General features: G+C 31.3%; 1 protein-coding gene and 1 pseudogene across 1 annotated transcript; one reads left to right on the top strand and one right to left on the bottom strand.

The window, feature by feature from the left end:
- The first annotated feature begins 7,839 nt into the window (after window positions 1-7,839).
- On the top strand, window positions 7,840-9,165 carry LOC131633061 (aspartic proteinase CDR1-like). Its single transcript, XM_058903771.1, has one exon. The coding sequence runs from the start codon at window positions 7,840-7,842 to the stop codon at window positions 9,163-9,165; it is 1,326 nt and encodes a 441-aa protein (XP_058759754.1).
- A 9,196-nt stretch (window positions 9,166-18,361) lies between these two features.
- Window positions 18,362-19,529, bottom strand: LOC131633062 (polyneuridine-aldehyde esterase-like; annotated as a pseudogene).
- Between the last annotated feature and the right edge of the window lie 750 nt (window positions 19,530-20,279).

The raw sequence follows: 20,279 nt of genomic DNA on the forward strand, positions 1-20,279 counted from the left end.
TAAAACAAAAAATTGTTTTTGAAAACAGTTTTTAATTCTACTATTGATATATATTTAATAATATATTTTAATTAATGTAATTAATTTTACTATTAATTGTATTGATTCAATTTGATTTTAATTTTTTTAATAATTATTAAGTTTTTTCAAATCCAAAACATTTTAAGACTAAAAATTAAAATATTTCAAAAGTACGTATCTAAAATAATTTCTAAAATATAGGTACATTTTAAAATATTTTTGTCGCGAATGTCTACAAAAAAGTTGGGTGGTCCATCAAAAAAATTCTCTTAATTCTAAGTTAGAACCAAAGCCCAATAATCATCCTAATAATAATCAGGACAATAATAGGAGCACAAAAAGAAGATAACACTCAGCGTTGAGGTTTATCACTCACTCATCCGGCTTTCAAAATTCAAATCAAAGTTGTAAGAAAAATGGAAGTACACCAATACATGGCGCAAATTGATGGAGAGTAAATCATAAATCAATGAAACAAATCCTATTCTTTTTTTGAAAAAGGAAAAAACAATAAATTAAGTGGTTAACATCATGGTTTTAAAAAACGGTCGCGTAAATATTTTTACAATTTCAGTTGGTAAAGGTGTCACAACATTAAATTACGGTCGTTGGAAGGGGAGCATCGCGTGGTGGTTTTGTTGCAGGTTGCGGTAGAAACTTTGACTAATTGTAATAAGAGTGAAGACTCATTTTGGTCTCTCATAAATATTACACGAGTCAAATTAGTCCCTCACAAAAAAAATTGCTCCAACTTAATCCCTTACCAAATTTAACCGGACTATATTAGTCTTTATGCTAATATTGTTCTCAAATCGGTTTTTTTTCTACTTCTAAACCGGGTCTTTTCATACTTTTAAACCGTGACTGAATTGACACGTTGAATTTTTTTATTTTTTATTTTTTAAATATTAAATTAATTTTTATTTTTAATTTCATTTTTAAACAGTTATCAATGAATAATATTAAAAAAGGCAAAATTATTTCTTATAAAGTTATTTTTAAATAAATAATTTTCATGAATTCTACTAATATTAACCAATTTTATACATAATTTTTTACCCTTGAGGTCTCAAATCTAAGTCCTTCAAGTTAAATGATTTTCACTTTACAACTAGACAAATCAATTTTTATCGTTAATAAAGTGATTATTATTTACAATTAGAAAAATCAATTTCTATTGTTAGTAAAATGGCTATTATTTACAACAAGACAAATTAATTTATATTGTTAGTAAAGTGACTATCATTTACAACTAGATAAATCAATTTCTGTTGTTAATAAAGTGATTATCATTTACAACTAGACAAATCAATTTCTACTGTTAGTAAAGTGACTATCAATAACAACTAGATAAATCAGTTTTTATTGTTAGTAAAGTGCCTATCATTTACAAATAAACAAATCAATTTCTGTTTTATTAAATTGACTGTCATTTAATCTGAAGAGACTTAGGTTCGAGACCATATTGATACAAATTTTGTATTTTTTATTTTAAATTTAGAATTGTTTAAAATTAACCACATGGACCTGAGTTCAATTACTTATAAGAAACAATTTTGGCTTTTTTATATTATTAATTTATAATTGTTTAAAAATGAAATTAAAAATAAAAATTTTAAAAATGAAAATAAAATAAAATCCAACGTGACAATCCAGTGACGGTTTAAAACTAGGAAAAAATCGATTTGAAAAAAATATTAACAAAAGGACTTATATGATCCGGTTAAATTTTATAAGGGATTAAATTGAGTCTATTTTATTGTGAAGAACTAATTTAGCTCGTGTATTATTTGTGAGGGACCAAAATAGGTCTTCACTCTTGTAATAATTTATTTGTCACAAATTATAAAAGTAATTATTTTTTAAATGACTATTATGCATTATAATTAATGAAATTATCATGTTAAAAATATTCTCCTATTAACATTATAATCTTTAATTTATATTAACTTTTTTCTTTAATTAATTTTATATGAAAATAATGTGTTGATTTAAATATTTAATAGGTTAATATTATTATTATTATTATCTCTTGATTATAATAGTATATATATAATTATATATTTTAATTGGGTTTTTCTAACCTATGCAACATTGCATAATATAAGGGACAATTAATACATTGTTTCCTTCCATATAAATTATCATATTCATTATTTTTCTTTTAAAAAGTAATCTTTTATATTTTTCTCTCCCTCCCAATTAATGGATCAACATAAATAATAATTAATATGGTTATTTATATTTAAAAAGTGGTGTCCCTTATTGTTGGAGCAGGAGAGCGGCAAGCAACAAAAGATTTGGAAATATTTATCCGGGATTTATCGTGTCCACAGAGATTGGTGAGAAGAACTTTCGTTCGACTGTCTCGCGTTCTAAGTTTCATGATTTGGGTGCGGAAAGGTAAATGCGAGAAAAGTAAATAAAAGCAGATAAATAATCTCAATAGTCTAAGAGAAATAGTTATGGAATTGCATTTCGTTCTACTCGTCGAATACTTACATCTGAAGATCTATCGCTCGACACTCACAATACGCATCAACATCACCGGGCATCACTCGAGATGCCACATCGGTGTCCATGTCTGCAACACCGACGAAAACTCAATCGTACTATTCACATCAGCGATTTCTCCACCGACACAAACAACAAAGAGGCATTAGACTCGATACCCATTACGATTGTTAGTCCTAAATCCATGTCTGCAACCCAGAAACTAACAGTTATCATTCCTAATCTAGATCTATGGTGTCCATGTCTGCAACAACACAAATCCAGAGCATTTAAGCAAAAAGATCAAGAACAACAAAAATGATGATTTGTAAATCGAATATATAAACGATCCCAAGATCCACAAATATACATACAATAAGAGTAGAAATATACATACAACACCCACCATTGGAATGAAACAAAGGGAAGAGAGAAGATGAACCGGAAAGATCTCACCGGTACAATGAAATCGAGACAGATCCATGATCAATCCACATGACGTCGCACCCAATGGTGTTAACTAAACCTCTAAACCACCAAGAAAGGATCAGAGCTCAACTTGTCAAGAAGAGGTGATAAAAAAACTCAGAAAAATCTGTTTAAGACTATTTATACAAACTGATTTAAGCACAACGCACGACGAGCCCATCAAGCGCGTGTAGCGCGCTCTCACTTATGTACCAAACCGCCCTAACACGCAAAGCGCCATAAAAACCGCGCAACGCGCCCAAACTTCTGCCAGCTTATGTTCTTCAAACTCAAAGAGCGCGCGACGCGCCCTACAACGCGCGAAGCGCCCTGCACCAGAACAGCAGAATTATTTCCTCTTGCTCTCGCAGCCGTGTCTTCGACACTTTATTCCTCAAGGCTCCGAAAACGCAAGAATACCTACAAAAGTACAACAAAACTATCAAACAGTATAAAAGTGTATGAAAATACAAGTATTCGTAAAGTAAACGTAATTACACAAAAACAGGGGATTATTCAAACGGTATTAACAAAAAGCATCGATAAGTGCCACTATTTACATTCACAAAATTACTACAATTTGGCACTTAACAAATCTCCCCAACTAAAATTTGTTTGTCCTCAAACAAGGCCAAACACTCCAATCGCAAAAGTAAAATTCCAAAGAATCAAGAATCAACAAGATTTGGAAAAACGAAACAATTGTACGGTTCAAACAAAAACGTACGAACAAAGTAAATACTTACCACAATCCTACAACGAAAACATGAAAACGAAACGAATCCTAAGTACAAAAATCATACAAAACATTCTAAACAACAACAAGCTCAATCACGAATCACGCTAGCAAAAATTCATCGGTAGATGAAAAACACCGAAAGGTGAGGACTTTGACACACACCCGACAAACTTGCAAACAAAAGACAAAATTATGCATTCATCCAAAAATAGTATCGAAAATGAAACGACACGGATCACAAGTGCTTTCAAGGTTGTAATGTGGCTCGGTTAACAAACAAATGATAAGTCCTAAAGCTAATCGAAACAAAAACTTGCCTAAACCTAAGGGAGTAATTACTTCCACAAAGTTTTAACAATATAATTTCAATCAAACTTCTTCTTTATCACAAATTGTCAAACCAAAACATAATACTTATTAGCACACTCTTATTCCAAACTCTTTTTGTTCTTTTCTTTTTCAAACTTTTCTCTTTTTTCTTTCTTTTTCTTTTCTTTCTTTCTCACATTTTTTTTCTTTTTCTTTTTCTTTTCTTTCTTTCTCACTTTTTTTTCTTTTTCTTTTTCTTTTCATTCCACTACATCATATTAATCACATCATAAAGAGGCAAACACCTTCTCCCCAACTTGAATTCAACCATAACATAAAGTGAATACTCCCTACTTTCTAAGGCAAGGTAAAAATCCATCTAAACATCATAGGTGAGGGTTCAAGAAAACAAAGAATCAAACATCCATACACAAATAAAAACCAAATGCTCATAGAGAAGCATTAAGCAAAACAGTATGTAGATTGACAAAAAGTCTCAAAAGGGTGGTCACACACTCACAAGGTAAAATAACATTTGGCTATGGTAGTTGTGCTCAAAATCAAACAAGTGCCTTGATCACTTTCGTGTATTCACAAAATTAATACAGACGAAAGATTAAACATAATAATTTCCAGTCAAAACAAGAAATGTCGGTCACTCACATATATACACAATGGAAAGCCACCTCACATTTATGGTAAAAAGGGTAAACTAATTGTGATTCAAGTGATGAGCAAGTTATGCAAAAAGAATGAATAGTATGAAAATTGTACAAATGAAAAGTCTCCTAAACATACTATGCTATAGAAAGCGATAAACGAGTACCTTGTTATGTACAAAGTCGATCAACCATTACCGCACAACCGGCTTGTTGAATCAATTAAAGTTGGAGAATTACCAAATGCGACCACAAGCGAACGGGCCAAAGTTTGAAACTAAACACTAACAAAACCATTGAAAAATAAAACTATAAAACTATAATAGAAAGCCTTGGTGTAAGTGGGAAAAAGGTAAGCCGAGTGACCAGTTAGAAAGAAGTCACTGGCCAGAAGCAACACAGCGCGCGGCGCGCCCATAAGCGCGCGACGCACGCTACACCAGAAAAACATAACCAGTTTAAAAAGACCAGAATTTCCAATAAGCCACCACCTAACACCTACATAACTCAATTACAGAAAAACGGAAAAATAACACCGTTGGGGTGCCTCCCAACAAGCGCTCGTTTAACGTCGTAAGCTCGACGCCTTTTATTGTTTCGCGAATGATAAGAAACTTCCTCGCGGTACGCCAATGCTTTCGCCTCAAACGCCACCTAAAGACATCAAATTACAATTGAATTGTGAAATTGACTAAACAAAACGAAACAAGTATAACTATACAAGAAAATACAAGTATGAGTCTATACACAAAATATACGCTATGGACATATATACGAAACTTAAAACATGAAACCATCGTAATGCGATTAATCTCAACCAATCCCCGGCAACGGCGCCATTTTGTTGGAGCGGTAGAGTGGCAAGCAACAAAAGATTTGGAAATATTTATCCGGGATTTATCGTGTCCACAGAGATTGATGAGAAGAACTGCCGTTCGACTATCTCGCGTTCTAAGTTTCATGATTTGGGTGCGAAAAGGTAAATGCGGGAAAAGTAAATAAAAGCAGATAAACAAACTCAATAGTTTAAGAGAAATAGTTATGGAATTGCATTTCGTTCTACCTGTCGAATACTTACATCTGAAGATCTATCGCTCGACACTCACAATACGCATCAATATCATCGGGCATCACTCGAGATGCCACATCAATGTCCATGTCTGCAACACCGACGAAAACTCAACCGTACTATTCACATCAGCGATTTCTCCACCGACACAAACAACAAAGATGCATTAGACTTGATACCCATTACGATTGTTAGTCCTAAATCCATGTCTGCAACCCAGAAACTAACAATTATCATTCCTAATCTAGATCTATGGTGTCCATGTCTGCAACAACACAAACCCAGAGCATTTAAGCAAAAAGATCAAGAACAACAAAAATGATGATTTGTAAACCGAATATATAAACGATCACAAGATCCACAAATATACATACAATAAGAGTAGAAATATACATACAACACCCACCATTGGAATGAAACAAAGGGAAGAGAGAAGATTAACCGGAAAGATCTCACCGGTACAATGAAATCGAGACAGGTCCATGATCAATCCACATGACGTCGCACCGAATGGAGTTTCCTAAACCTCTAAACCACCAAGAAAGGATCAGAGCTCAACTTGTCAAGAAGAGGTAATAAAAAACTTAGAAAAATTTGTTTAAAACTATTTATACAAACTGATTTACGCACAGCGCGCGACGCGTCGCGCTCTCACTTATGTACCAAACCGCCCTAACGCGCGAAGCGCCCTAAAAACCGCGCGACGCGCCCAAACTTCTGCCAGCTTATGTTCTTCAAACTCAAAGAGCGCGCGACGCGCCCTACAACGCCCGAAGCGCCCTGCACCAGAACAACATAATTATTTCCTCTTGCTCTCGCAACCGTGTCTTCGACCCTTTATTCCTCAAGGCTCCGAAAATGCAAGAATACCTACAAAAGTACAACAAAACTATCAAACGGTATAAAAGTGTATGAAAATACAAATATTCGTAAAGTAAACGTAATTACACAAAAACGGGAGATTATTCAAACGGTATTAACAAAAAGCATTGATAAGTGTCACTATTCACATACACAAAATAACTACAATTTGGCACTTAACACTTATCCTATGCAATGTTGCATATGTTAGAAAAACCCTTTTAATTAATACAATTAATTAGAGTTATAATACAATTGGTTTATCGATTTTAATTTTTTAATAAATATGAGATTATTTCAGATATGCATATTCGAGAAATATCAACACCAAATATTAAATTATTTTAGAGATATATAGGCGAAATAACATTTTTTTTATTTTTAAAATCACTTTGAAGATACTTTAAAATTTTTAAGAATTCGTGAGAAGGCACATGGGTACATTGAAATTTTCCCTTGTAATTTTCCTATAGTTATCTTTATGAAAACACTGTATTCAACGTGAATAGTATTATTCAAATTCGATATAAAAAGAAAAGCAAACCAAATCTTTTTTTGTTGAATAAAGTCAAGAGAAATCTTTAAAATTAATCGGCATAATGGGTAACAGGTATACATTTTTACCAAAAATATAAATAGATATATTAATCTTTATGGAAAATATGAAGTGCCAATAATTAATTATTGCAATTTTAGATTTCTTTTCTTTATATAGAATATATTAATCAAGTACTTTAATAAAATAAATTAAATAATTCATATATCCTTTCTATTTTTTAATATAAGAAAAAAATTATTTTTTAGATTCATTTATAAATCAATGAATTTAGATTACATATAGTCTAAATATATTAATTCTTAAATGAATCTAAAAATATTAGAAAATATTAAAAGATCATTTTCTTTGTTTGTTGAATAAAATCAAACGAAATCTTCTTTAAAATAGACATAATAATTAACATTATGAAAAATTGTATTGAATATAAATATATTAATCAAATTTGAAAAGAAAGAAAATAACCAAAACTTTTTTGTTGAATAAAATCAAAAGAAATCTTTAAAATTAATTGGCACAATAGTTAACAGGTATACATTTTTTTACCAAAAATATAATAAATCAGTAATTAATTACTCTCGGTTGTTTTTATCTTTGCATCAGCATTTTCATCTTATAAAAAGCAGTGAAAGAAAATAAGTTGGGATATGTTTTCATCTTAATAATGCCTTCCTTTTTATCTTTTATCCTTACTTTCTTTTGTTTTATTTGTTCAATATTTATTTCTCAAGTTAAAAGTAATGGTTTTAGTGTTGAACTCATCCAACGCTATTCTTATAAATCACCATTCTACAATCCCACACAAACTAAACCTCAACAAATTTTCAATGCTGTGCAACGTTCTGCCAATCGTGCCAATTATATGAATAGAAAATTTTCTTCCACTCTAAACAAAAAAGAGTTATCTTTAATTCTTGACTCTGATAGTGAATATCTCTTGAGTTATTCGATTGGTACTCCACCATTTAAGGTTTATGGTGATTTAGATACAGGTAGTAACATAATTTGGCATCAATGCATGCCATGTAATATATGTTACAACCAAACATCTCCTATATTTAATCCCTCAAAGTCTTCGAGTTATCAAAATATTTCATGCTCTTCTAGAAGATGCAAATCTTTGGAAGAGACTACTTGTTTTAATGATCAAGATACTTGTGAGTATACAGTTGATTATGGACATGGAACAAAGACACAAGGATTTCTTAGTATGGAGACTCTTACATTAATTTCTACATCTGACTCTATTGTTTCATTTCCTAAATTTATGATAGGATGTGGACACACCAATACACTGAATTATGAGTATAAAGGTCCGAGTTCCGGGGTAATTGGCCTAGGAACGGGCCATATGTCATTAATAAAACAATTAGGGTCATTATTTGAGGAAAAATTCTCATATTGTTTAGTTGATGAGTATAATAGCATGTCTAATATTTCTAGCAAACTCAATTTTGGTGATGCAGCTATTGTTACGGGAGATAACGTTGTTTCAACTCCTATGGACCACCAAAAAGACTATTACTACCTAAATTTAAAAGCATTTAGTGTGGGAAATAAAAGAATAAAGTATAAAGGGGTTAAACGCGAAGGAACCAATGCTTCTACGCATAACATCATCATTGACTCTGGTACACCTGTAACTGTTCTTCCACGCAATTTTTACCGTAGATTGGAATCGGCAGTAAAAAAAGTGGTAAAATTAGAACGCTTTTATACTGATGCATTTAACCTTTGTTATAATACCACATCCCAACCACCAAACTTTCCTGAAATTACAGCACATTTTAGTGGCGCAAATGTTAAGTTGGATTATAATGGTGCATTTACTTCTTTATTTGAAGGGGTTAAATGTCTTAGTTTTCGCCCAAGTCCACGTGTTAATGGATTAGGCCTCTTTGGAAATATTGCACAAGTGAATTATTTGGTTGGATATGATCTTACAAAAAAAATTGTCTCATTCAAACCTACAGATTGTTCTAAGTATTGAATGAGTACAGATATTGTTACTCAATTTATTTGCCAAATGAGTGCAGATATTGTTATTCAACTTATTTGCTAAATTAATAATAAGTGTTTTTTATTTCATACACCGTATCTCCTTAGGAGAATCTTCAATTGTCTTATTTTAAAAATTATATTTTGAATTTTTGAGTTAAGAAAATCATATCACTAAAGTACTTTTTACAAATTTGCATATTTATGCAATTTATACAAGCTTAATTGCAATTTAGGTTTTTAGTATCTTTTCAAAATAAAATTCCAAAATTTTAGTCCCATACCAATTTAAAATTAATTATTATTATGATGTATCGCTGCCACGTTAATCAAATTTAAATTCAAGTCTTTTTTAAATAATAATAGAAGTTATTATATTTTAAAAATAAATAAATTAAATGCATATTATAAATTTCTATTCTTTATAAAAAACAATTCAAAATTATTATATTATAAAATAAATAAATTTTATTCATTTAAAAAAATAGTGTTATGTTATAAAAATTAAAAATGATCAATAAAATTACACATTTTTAAATTATAAAAACTTCATAATCCTTATTCTTTTGAATCAAATCTTCAAAGAATCACCATCACTTTGGGAATAAAATTATTATTGTAGACACCAAAATCACAAGCCCAGAAAAACATTTTTCTTTTTATCTTTTTATAGGCCTGTTTAATTAAATACGCTAGACCACAAGTCAAATTTTTTATATATATATTGTATTGTATATTAAAATACAAAAGTAGAATTTAATTTTTATTAAGAACTTCTGAAAATAAATTAAAAAAATCTTATGAATAATGACATAAATTTTTTTTATAAGTTCTCTCAAACAAATAATCTCCTAAAATTTATGCTATTATGTAAGTTTAAATAAATCAATATAAATTAACATATAGTCTTATTTTATTTTTGATTCTCTAGTATATTTAAAGAAATTAGTTTATTTGGACAAATCTAATCACTTGAACATAGAGTTATTTTTTAATTTGGTCAACTTATTTTCATTTTTTCAATTAAACTAATTTACCTAAATCCTTCCAAGTTTAAATAAAATTAAGGTTTAAATAGTCCTTGCAAGTTGGATAGATTTCCGTATGATAAAATTTTCAGAAAATGCCACCAACCGGTTTTGAATCCAAGATTTTTTGGTCATAAGTTCAATCCGTTCCATCTGTGGTGAAGGTTAACATGGTGAAGCAAATTAATTGGTATGTTATGATGAACAAAAAATAACTTTGATATTATAAGTTAAATAAGTTTTTGTCAATTGAAATAATTTTTTAATTACTTTATACTTCTTACATAAACATCCAAAAAATATATAACTAAATATTAACTCAAATAAATATTTTATTTATAAATTATAAATATTAATTTATAAAAAATCAATCAATAATTAATATTACAAGAATTAAAAGAACATGGCGGAGAAGTAAATTCCACCTTTTATTAATATTAAAAGAATTATCTAATCATTTTTATTTTTATTTTGTTTGACTGGATTTTCTGATACTATAAATTTTTTTCTTCCAAAATATTTATAATAATTTAAAATAAATAAATAAAATACAATAATCTTTTTGTCAAATTATAAGTAATTCTTAATAATTTTATATCTTCTCTCTTTTGTCATTTTAAATATAAAAAATTAAAACAATGTCATTTTGACTATTTTAATTAAAAAATAAAATAAAAAATAAAAAATGGTTGTAGATGCGGTTGATTTTATTACAAACTAGTGTGATACCCGTGTGTTCGAAAGGGTATCATCGTTTTCGCACATTTGAATTGAGAAAAATAAAAGACATTAGTAAAAGATTAAATTTGAATTAAAATAAAAAAAATTATAAAAAAATACTAATACTAAAAGGCATATGCATTTAGAGCTGATATATTAAACGAATATCATATGCACAAGCATATAAAATGTTCCCCGAGGAAAAGAGCTATGTTTCTGAATATTTATGAGAAAAGTTATAAAATATATTTCTCAATAAGTTCATGTTATCATTAATATTATAAAAATATCATAAAAATAAGATGAAATTTTTTAAAAATAGATAATAAATCAATTTTGATTAGTAACTTCATGTTTTCGTTATTATTCAATATTTTGATCAGTAAATTAATATTCCCGTTAATATTCAATATTATGATCAGTAACTTCATGTTCCCGTTAATATTTAATATTTTGATCAACAAATTCATGTTCCCGTTAATATTCAATATTTTGGTTAAAAACTTTTGTTCCCGTTAATATTCAATATTTTGATCAATAACTTCTTATTTCTCTTAATATTCGATATTTTTATAAAGAACTTCATATTCCCGTTAATATTCAATATTTTGATCCGTTACTTCATGTTTCCGTTAATATTCAATATTTTGATCCATTACTTCATGTTCCCGTTAATATTCAATATTTTGATCAATAACTTCATGTAATCGTTAATATTCAATATTTTGATTAGTAACTTCATGTTTCCGCTAATATTAGTATTTTGATCAGTAACATCATGTTCTGTTAATATTCAATATTTTGATCAGTAACTTCATGTTCTCGTTAATATTCAATATTTTGATGAGAAATTTGTTAGTTATTATTATTATTATTATATTGTTTTATTGTATTTTTGTAAGGGTAGTTTGACCCTTTCTAGCATTTAGTATTTATACTATGGTGTAACCCTTATTCTCTAGTTTTTTGTTTATTCTATTGTAACCCTAATTTACAGGGTCTTTCTCATTCTCTATGTTTATATACGCTTACTATTGTTAACATGGTATCAAAGAGCTCGGTTTATTTCAGATCGGTAGTAAAGTGGCCATATTTTTTTTTACGGTATTGGATTATTGTAGTGTTGACGGTAGTGTTGAGCGAAATCTTTCGATAATTGGCATTACGGTGTTGGCCAAAGTTCACTAATAGTTTGGTAATGTTCACTTGCTTCCTAATACTGTTCCTACACAATATATTGACGTCATCACTCATTCCATTCATGTTGTTTCTTTAATTCAGTGGTACTTGTTTTCATAAGGTGTGATTAAAATAAAAAAATTGATAGTTGGGAGAAAGAGTATTGACGTGTCAGTATTTGATTTGGGACCAATTGTATTTGATCATTTTTTTAATTGTGGTGTTTGATTATTTTATAGTTAATTAAAATGAGTAATGATAAAGATGATTCTCTTTAGACTGTTAGTGTTCAACTCAATGGAGAAAATTATTCTTATTGGAGTTACGTAATGAAAAAAATTTTGAAAGGAAAAAGAATGTGGAAGTATGTAGATGGAACCTCCGTTAAACCTACAGATAAAAAGGATGAAGCAAAATATGAAAAAGAGTTGGAAACATGGGATGTTAGTAATTCTAAGATCCTAACTTGGATCAATAATTCTGTTTCTCAGTCAATAGGTGTGCAACTGGCAAAATATGATACTGCTAAAGAGGTTTGAGACCATTTGACACGTTTGTATGCTCAATCTAATTTTGCAAAATGATACCAACTAGAGAGTGATATTAGAGCTCTGAAACAGAATAATATGACTATTCAGGAATTCTATTCAGCTATGAGTAATTTGTGGGATTAATTGGCTCTTATGGAATCGGCTGAATTGAAAATTGTCAAAGCGTACACCGATCAAAGAGAAGAGCAGCGTTTGGTTCAATTTTTGATGGCGCTTAGGGATGATTTTGAGGGTCTTCGTGGGGGTATTTTGCATCGTAACCCCCTTCCCAATGTTGATTCAGTTTTTAATGAATTGTTGGCAGAAGAAATAAGACTTAAGTCCCACTCCAGTTTGATTCCAAATAAAGGAGTTCTTCCCACTTCTTCGTCTGTTTTTGCTGCTCCAGTTCACAAAGGAAAACCTTAAGGTAGGATTGGGTTAGGTAGTGATGAATGTGCTTTTTGTAAGGAGAAAGGTCATTGGAAAGCACAATGTCCCAAATTGTTGAAAGGAAATAAGAAAAATTTCAAGAGTCCATAATCCAATGTAGCTGCTGCTGCTCCTACTACCATTGGTTCTGGTTTTGATCACGTATATCCATCAGAGACTACTTCTCAAATATCTAATATTGCATAGCAGCTTCAGAAGCTTCTTGCTACTCAGTCACGTGCCATGTCTGCCTCCTCTAATAAAGGTTTGAACTCTTCTTGTTTGTCAGGTATATCTCCTTCCATATGGATTCTTGACTCTAGAGCATCACACCATATTTCATATGATGCAAAATCATTTATGTCCTTGAATACTACATCATCTATATCAGTTAAGACTGCTGATGGCACTGATATGCCATTAGCAGGCATTGGTTCTGTCTCCACACCTAACTTTTCATTTTCTGATGTTTATTATATTCCTAATCTCACTTTGAGTCTTGCTTCTGTTAGTCAATTGTATGATTCTGGTTACTCAGTTATGTTTTTTTCCACTTCTTGTTGTGTGCGGGATCCTCATTCCGGGAGGCTGATTGGGACACGCCGTAGACAAGGGGGCTTTATGTTTTGGATGAGTTGAGAGTCTCAGATACTGCAGCCTCAACCACTACTTCCACAAATGATTTATTATCCTCTTTTCGTTTGAATTCTTCATCTTCTAGTTTTTATTTATGGCATTACCGTCTTGGACATGTCTCTGCTTCTAGATTAAAGTATTTAGCTTCTACAGGAGCTTTAGGAAAGTTACAAACCAGTGATAGCTCAGATTGTTGTGGTTGTAAACTTGCTAAATTTTCAGCTTTACCATTTAGTAAAAGTGTTTCAATTTCATATGCACCATTTGACTTAATTCACTCTAATGTATGGGGTCCATCACCGCTTCTTACTAAGGGTGGATCTAGATATTACGTTTCGTTTATTGATGACTATACTCGTTATTGTTGGGTTTATCTTATGAAAAATCGTTCTAAATTTTTTGACATTTATTGTATGTTTCGTGGTATGGTTAAGACTCAGCATAATGTTGTTATAAAGTGCTCCCGTTGTGATTTAGGTGGTGAATATACCTCTAATAAATTCTCTGAATTGCTTTCTTTTGATGGTACAATTCATCAAACATCTTGTACTGATACACCACAACAGAATGAAGTTGCTGAAAGGAAACACCGTCACATTATTGAGACTACTCGTTCTCTTTTGTTGCCTGCTTCGGTTCCTAGTGAATTTCAGGGTGAAGCTGTTCTTACTGCTGTTCATGTTATTAATAGAATTCCATCGTCTGTCACATCAGGTTTGTCTCCCTTTGAAAAATTGTATAACTCTATCCCTGATTATTCCTCTTTGAAAGTGTTTGGTTCTACTTGTTTTGTTCTTCGCCCACAAGTAGAACGTAGTAAGTTGTCTTCTCGTTCTGCCATATGTGTTTTTCTTGGTTATGGGGATGGCCAAAAGGGTTATCATTGTTATGATCCTGGTGCAAAGAAATTGTATGTTTCTCGTCATGTTGTTTTCCTTGAACACATTCCTTTTTACTCTCTTTCTTCTGATTCTATTATTACTAGCCATTCAAAACTTACTCACATCGATCCTTTTGGTTATAACGATAATGTCTCTAGTGATTGTAATGTTGAGAATTGCAGGACTGATACTACTGCTACTCCAGATACTGACTTCCCTCTTGTCCCCACGGCTACCCAAGAACCTCTTGCGACTGTTGATCCTCCGCCTCCCTGTAATCCCCCTTGTGATCGTAAGTCTACTCAATTGCCTGATTTTGTCTATTCTACTTACTCTGCTTCGTCTGCTTCTTTTCTAACATCTATCCACAGTTTGTATGAGCCCTCCTCCTATAAAGAGGCTATTCTTGACCCTCTTTGGCAGCAGGCTATGATAGAAGAACTTTCTGCTTTGCACAAAACAGATACTTGGGAATTAGTACCTCTTCCTCCTAGAAAATGTGCTATTGGGTCTCGTTGGATATACAAGATCAAAACTAAGTCTGATGGGTCAGTTGAGCGCTACAAAGCACGCCTTATTGCTAAGGGATTCTCTCAACAATATGGTATGGATTATGAAGAAACTTTTGCTCCTGTTGCTAAGATGACTACTATTCGCACTCTTATTGCAGTTGCATCTGTTCGTCATTGGCATATTTCTCAAATGGATGTTAAAAATGCATTTCTAAATGGTGATCTCCAAGAGGAAGTTTATATGGTACCCCCGCAAGGTGTTTCTCATAATCAAGGGGAAGTGTGTAAGTTGAAGAAGGCATTGTATGGTTTGAAACAAGCTCCACGAGCATGGTTTGAAAAGTTTACCACTGTGATTACATCTATTGGCTTTCGCTCTAGTGATTATGATTCTGCTTTGTTTGTCAAGACTACTTATCATGGTCGTATTTTACTCTCACTATATGTTGATGATATGATTATTACTGGTGATGATATGGAAGGAATTCATGATTTGAAATTAGAGTTAGCAAAACAGTTTGAGATGAAGGACTTAGGCACTCTGCGCTACTTCTTGGGCATCGAAGTTGCCTACTCTCCTAGAGGCTATCTTCTATCTCAATCCAAGTATATTGCCAACATTCTTGAACAAACTCGTCTTTCTGATACTAGAATAGCAGATAGTTCTCTTGAGTTAAATGTGAAATATGCTCCATCTGATGGTGTTCCTGTAACACCCTGGATTTCCGCTTACCCCGTAGGGCTTCCGGACTACCAAGCAAGTCACCAGCTTAATCAATAATCCCCCCTAGGTCCGCTTATCGGATGCCCAGGAAATATTGTTTTTGCCTCCCGCAGGAATCGAACCATGTACCTAGGGGTTAAGTACATATTCATAGCAATTCCTACTACCAATTGAGCTAGTAGGGGGGATTATTGATTAAGCCGGTAACATGCTCGGTTGGCCGACACGGTTGATGCGTGCAGCGGATATCGGGGTGTTACAGTTCCTCTACCAGATCCTACCTTATATCGTACTTTGGTTGGCAACCTGGTGTACCTTACGATTACTAGACCAGATATTGCTTATGTTGTTCATGTTGTTAGTCAGTTTGTTGTCTATCCTACTACAGTGCATTGGGCAGCTGTTCTTCGCATATGTCGTTATCTTCGGGGAACCCAGTTTCAGAGCCTTCTCTTTCCCTCATCATCCTCATTGGAACTTCGTGCTTATTCTGATGCGGATTAGGCTGGTGACTCCACGGATCGTAAGTCTACCACTGGCTTTTGTGTCTTTCTTGGAGATTCTCTTATTTCTTGGAAGAGTAAGAAACAAGATATTGTCGCTTGTTCTTCTACAGAAGCTGACTATCGTGCTATGGCATCCACCACTACAGAAATAGTTTGGTTGCGTTGGTTACTTTCTGATATGGGCATCACTCTTTCTGAACCAACTCCTATGTATTGTGATAACAAAAGTGCAACTCAAATTGCCCACAACTCGGTCTTTCATGAACGTACCAAACACATTGAGATTGATTGTCACTTAACTCGTCATCATCTTCGGCATGAGACAATTACTCTACCGTTTGTCTCCTCCGTTTTGCAGATTGCTGATTTGTTTACAAGACGCATTCCATTAAACGTTTTCGGTTTTTAATTGACAAACTATCGATGCTCTCTGCTAATGCATCTTGAGTTTGAGGGGAGATGTTAGTTATTATTATTATTATTATTATATTGTTTTATTGTATTTTTGTAAGGGTAGTTTGGTCCTTTCTAGCATTTAGTATTTATACTCTGGTGTAACCCTTATTCTCTAGTTTTTTGTTTATTCTATTGTAACCCTAATTTACAGGGTCTTTCTCATTCTCTATGTTTATATACGCTTACTATTGTTAACAAAATTTAATATTTTAATATTAAATATTTTGATCAGTAACTTCAAATTCCCGTTAATATTCAATATTTTAATTAGTAAATTCATGTTTCCGTTAATCATAGAATATAATATAGCTAGATGAGACTTTGGGCAAGTTTGCCACTTGTCCTATTCTTAGAAGCATTGCTTTTTTTATTTTCTATTTATAGTAAACTTACTAAAATTACCTTTCAATAGTTTAATCAATAACTTCATGTTTCCGTTAATATTTTAATTAGTAACTTCATGTTCCCAATAAAATTCAATTGTTTGATCAATAACTTCATGTTCACGTTAATATTCAATATTTTGATCATTAACTTCAGGTTCTCGTTAATATTCAATATTTTGATCAGTAACTTCATGTTCCCGTCAATATTCAATATTTTGATTAGTAATTTAATGTTTGCGTTAATATTAAATGTTTTGATCAGTAACTTCATGTTCCTGTTAATATTCAATATTTTAATTAGTAACTTCATTTTTCCGTTAATATTCAATAGTTTGATCAATAACTTCATGTTTCGATTAATATTCAATATTTTCATCAATAATTTCATGTTCCCATTAATGTTCAATATTTTTATCAATAACTTCATGTTTATTTTAATATTCACTATTTTGATAAATAACTTCATGTTTTTGTTTATATTCAATATTTTTATCTGTAACTTCATGTTCCCGTTAATATTTAATATTTTTCAATTATTCATAAATTAAATAAATCTATTATGTAACCCGTTAAATTTTTAATTTTCATATTTTAATTATAAATTGATAAATATATATTAATCATATAAACTTGTCTCGTTAAAATTTTAAATTTTATAAATGACAAATAAATTGTTTGATTAACAAAAATTATCATACAATTTTGATAGTATTTATTCATTCGACTACTTATGTTTATTAACGCCTATAGTTATTTTTAAATATTCGTTTAAGAAAAGTAGTCAATATATCTAATAGATTTATTATTTTTAATGATATTTAAATAATTTATTTTATATTTCAAATAATTTAATAGTATTAATAAGAAATCCTATTAAAGTGAAAATTGAAAATATTAGTTATTTTTTTATATTGAGAATGACGAATGCACAAGTTGTAATTTAAATATTTTGAAAAAATATTTGTATTAACTATCTAAGTAGATAATTAGTATATATGAAATATTTTTTTATTAAATATTTAATATAATGTACTTAGGAATTAAATATTATATAAATAAATTAACCACGAGGTATGTTACATAACTAAAATCAAATATTAAAATATTAAAATAGCATGATTTCTTAATTTGACTTTATATATTTACTAAGTAAGTGTCTTAGAACAACATTATTTATTTTATTGTATTACACTACCACTCAAATTACATATTCATTGGCAATATCAAGGATAGCCAAACAGAGTTCTTGAGGATTAGAAAGCATAGCCATATGATCAGCTCCATTAATCACTTTCACAACATCAATTCTAGCATTTTGTATTATCCATTGTTGAAACTCGACCCGAATTGCCAAGTCCTCGTTGGCAACAATATAAGCATGTGGAACCCATTCATATTTCTCTTTGGAGAAATTTTCTGTTTTTGATAGATCCTCCATAAAAAGTGACCATGTCCTTCTTAATATCTCTTAACTAATTTCAAATCATGCAAAATCCAAGAAATTACTTAATTATTTATTTTAGATGGAGTGCAATGCAAGGAACAATCCTATGTAAGAAGTTGCAAAGATATATGCTACATGTGACTATGTGAGTACCTGAGTGGAACATAGTTGAAAGAACTTAGTGGTTCAGTGGACGTTAATTTGATGCAAGGAAACACCACCATTTTGCTTCCATCAAATGAAAACTTACTGTCTAGGCATTCAGTCAGGGGATATCTCTCAATATACTATCCATATTCACCAAATCATCTGTTACTTGATAGGTTTAGATAAAGTAAACCAGAATAATTAATATAAGAATAATAAATTTGCACCTGTTGAAGTACATATAATAATTGATGTAGGATATCCAGAATAAAAACTGCTATAAAAATTCCAATACTAACTTTTTCTGGGAATTTTTCCATTGCAAGAGCTATACTCATTCCACCAAAGCTGTGGACCCACAAAAACCAATTTTTCATTTGGATCAAGAGATGCTAAAAACTCTATCAGGGGATTAGAATATTTAGCAAAAGTATGAACATCTTCTATTGTTTTTTTGTATTGATGCCACAAGCTGCAAGGTCAAGTGCTGTGACTTTGTGACTAATAGATTCTAATTGTGGCTTAAGCTTGTAGCAACATCAAGCTCCAACACAAACACCATGAAGCAAAACAAAATGCTTCTGTTGTTTTTGGTTCATATTAAATTAAGACATTTAGGTTTATCTGCACACTGAAAACTCTTTGCTTAATATAGGAGGATGCCAAACACCTCCAATGCATCGAACCCTTTAAAGATGTTGATGACGCTGATGATGATCGTTGCATATATGATGCCCCAATGCTAGAAATTCTAGTAGATTCTGATATTGTGAACTTTGTTCGGCCTTAAAAGTAGTGCGAAAACCTGAATTCAATACCAGAAACTTCTATTAGTGGTATTACAATTAGTAGCATCCGCCGTATATGACTGTGATTATCTGCAATATCATAAATCGATCAAGAACATATAAGGTCATACCTGAAGGGTTCCAAGGCAGAAGAGAGCGATGTCAAGTGCTCTATGAGTTTAGTAGGTAATAACAGCGGAGTCACTGCCGAGTTTTAGACCGGTACCCCATCCGGCAACACCGACTATATAAGCAGTTGTTTGACAGGTAACATGAATGTAAAACTAAGCAGGGTCTGCAGATTTTAACAAAATATCTAATTAATCTAGTTACTACCAATACAAAAAATCAAACTTCAAAATGTTTGGTGTTTAAATAATTTTTCTGATAAACCAATTTATTGAAGATAATTATGGTTCAAACTTCAATGGTAAATCTATATATCTTCATAAAATAAAAAAAGATACTTTTTCTTGACTTACCCGTAAAGCTATATATGTTGGTGGCATAGATGTCTCCAACACTGACAGTCGAGCTGCTGCGATCTAAAGACACAAGTTCATGAGGCATCTGTCCTGAAATAGGTTTTTCTTCATGCAACACGCCATAATTTCGGCATCCGACTGTCACTTCTACCATCATGACTCTGTTATAATAATATTAATAGGAGTAGCACCCCCTACCATTTTCCAAACCAACCATCTGAATTCAAGTCGCAATGACTATTAAAAGAACTT

This window comes from Vicia villosa, unplaced genomic scaffold (genome assembly GCF_029867415.1).
Source record: "Vicia villosa cultivar HV-30 ecotype Madison, WI unplaced genomic scaffold, Vvil1.0 ctg.001067F_1_1, whole genome shotgun sequence".
NCBI lineage: Eukaryota > Viridiplantae > Streptophyta > Magnoliopsida > Fabales > Fabaceae > Vicia > Vicia villosa.

What these genes read in the sequence shown, in the direction of transcription:
- LOC131633061 (XM_058903771.1), top strand. Translation starts at nt 7,840, where the DNA reads ATGCCTTCCTTTTTATCTTTTATCCTTACTTTCTTTTGTTTTATTTGT.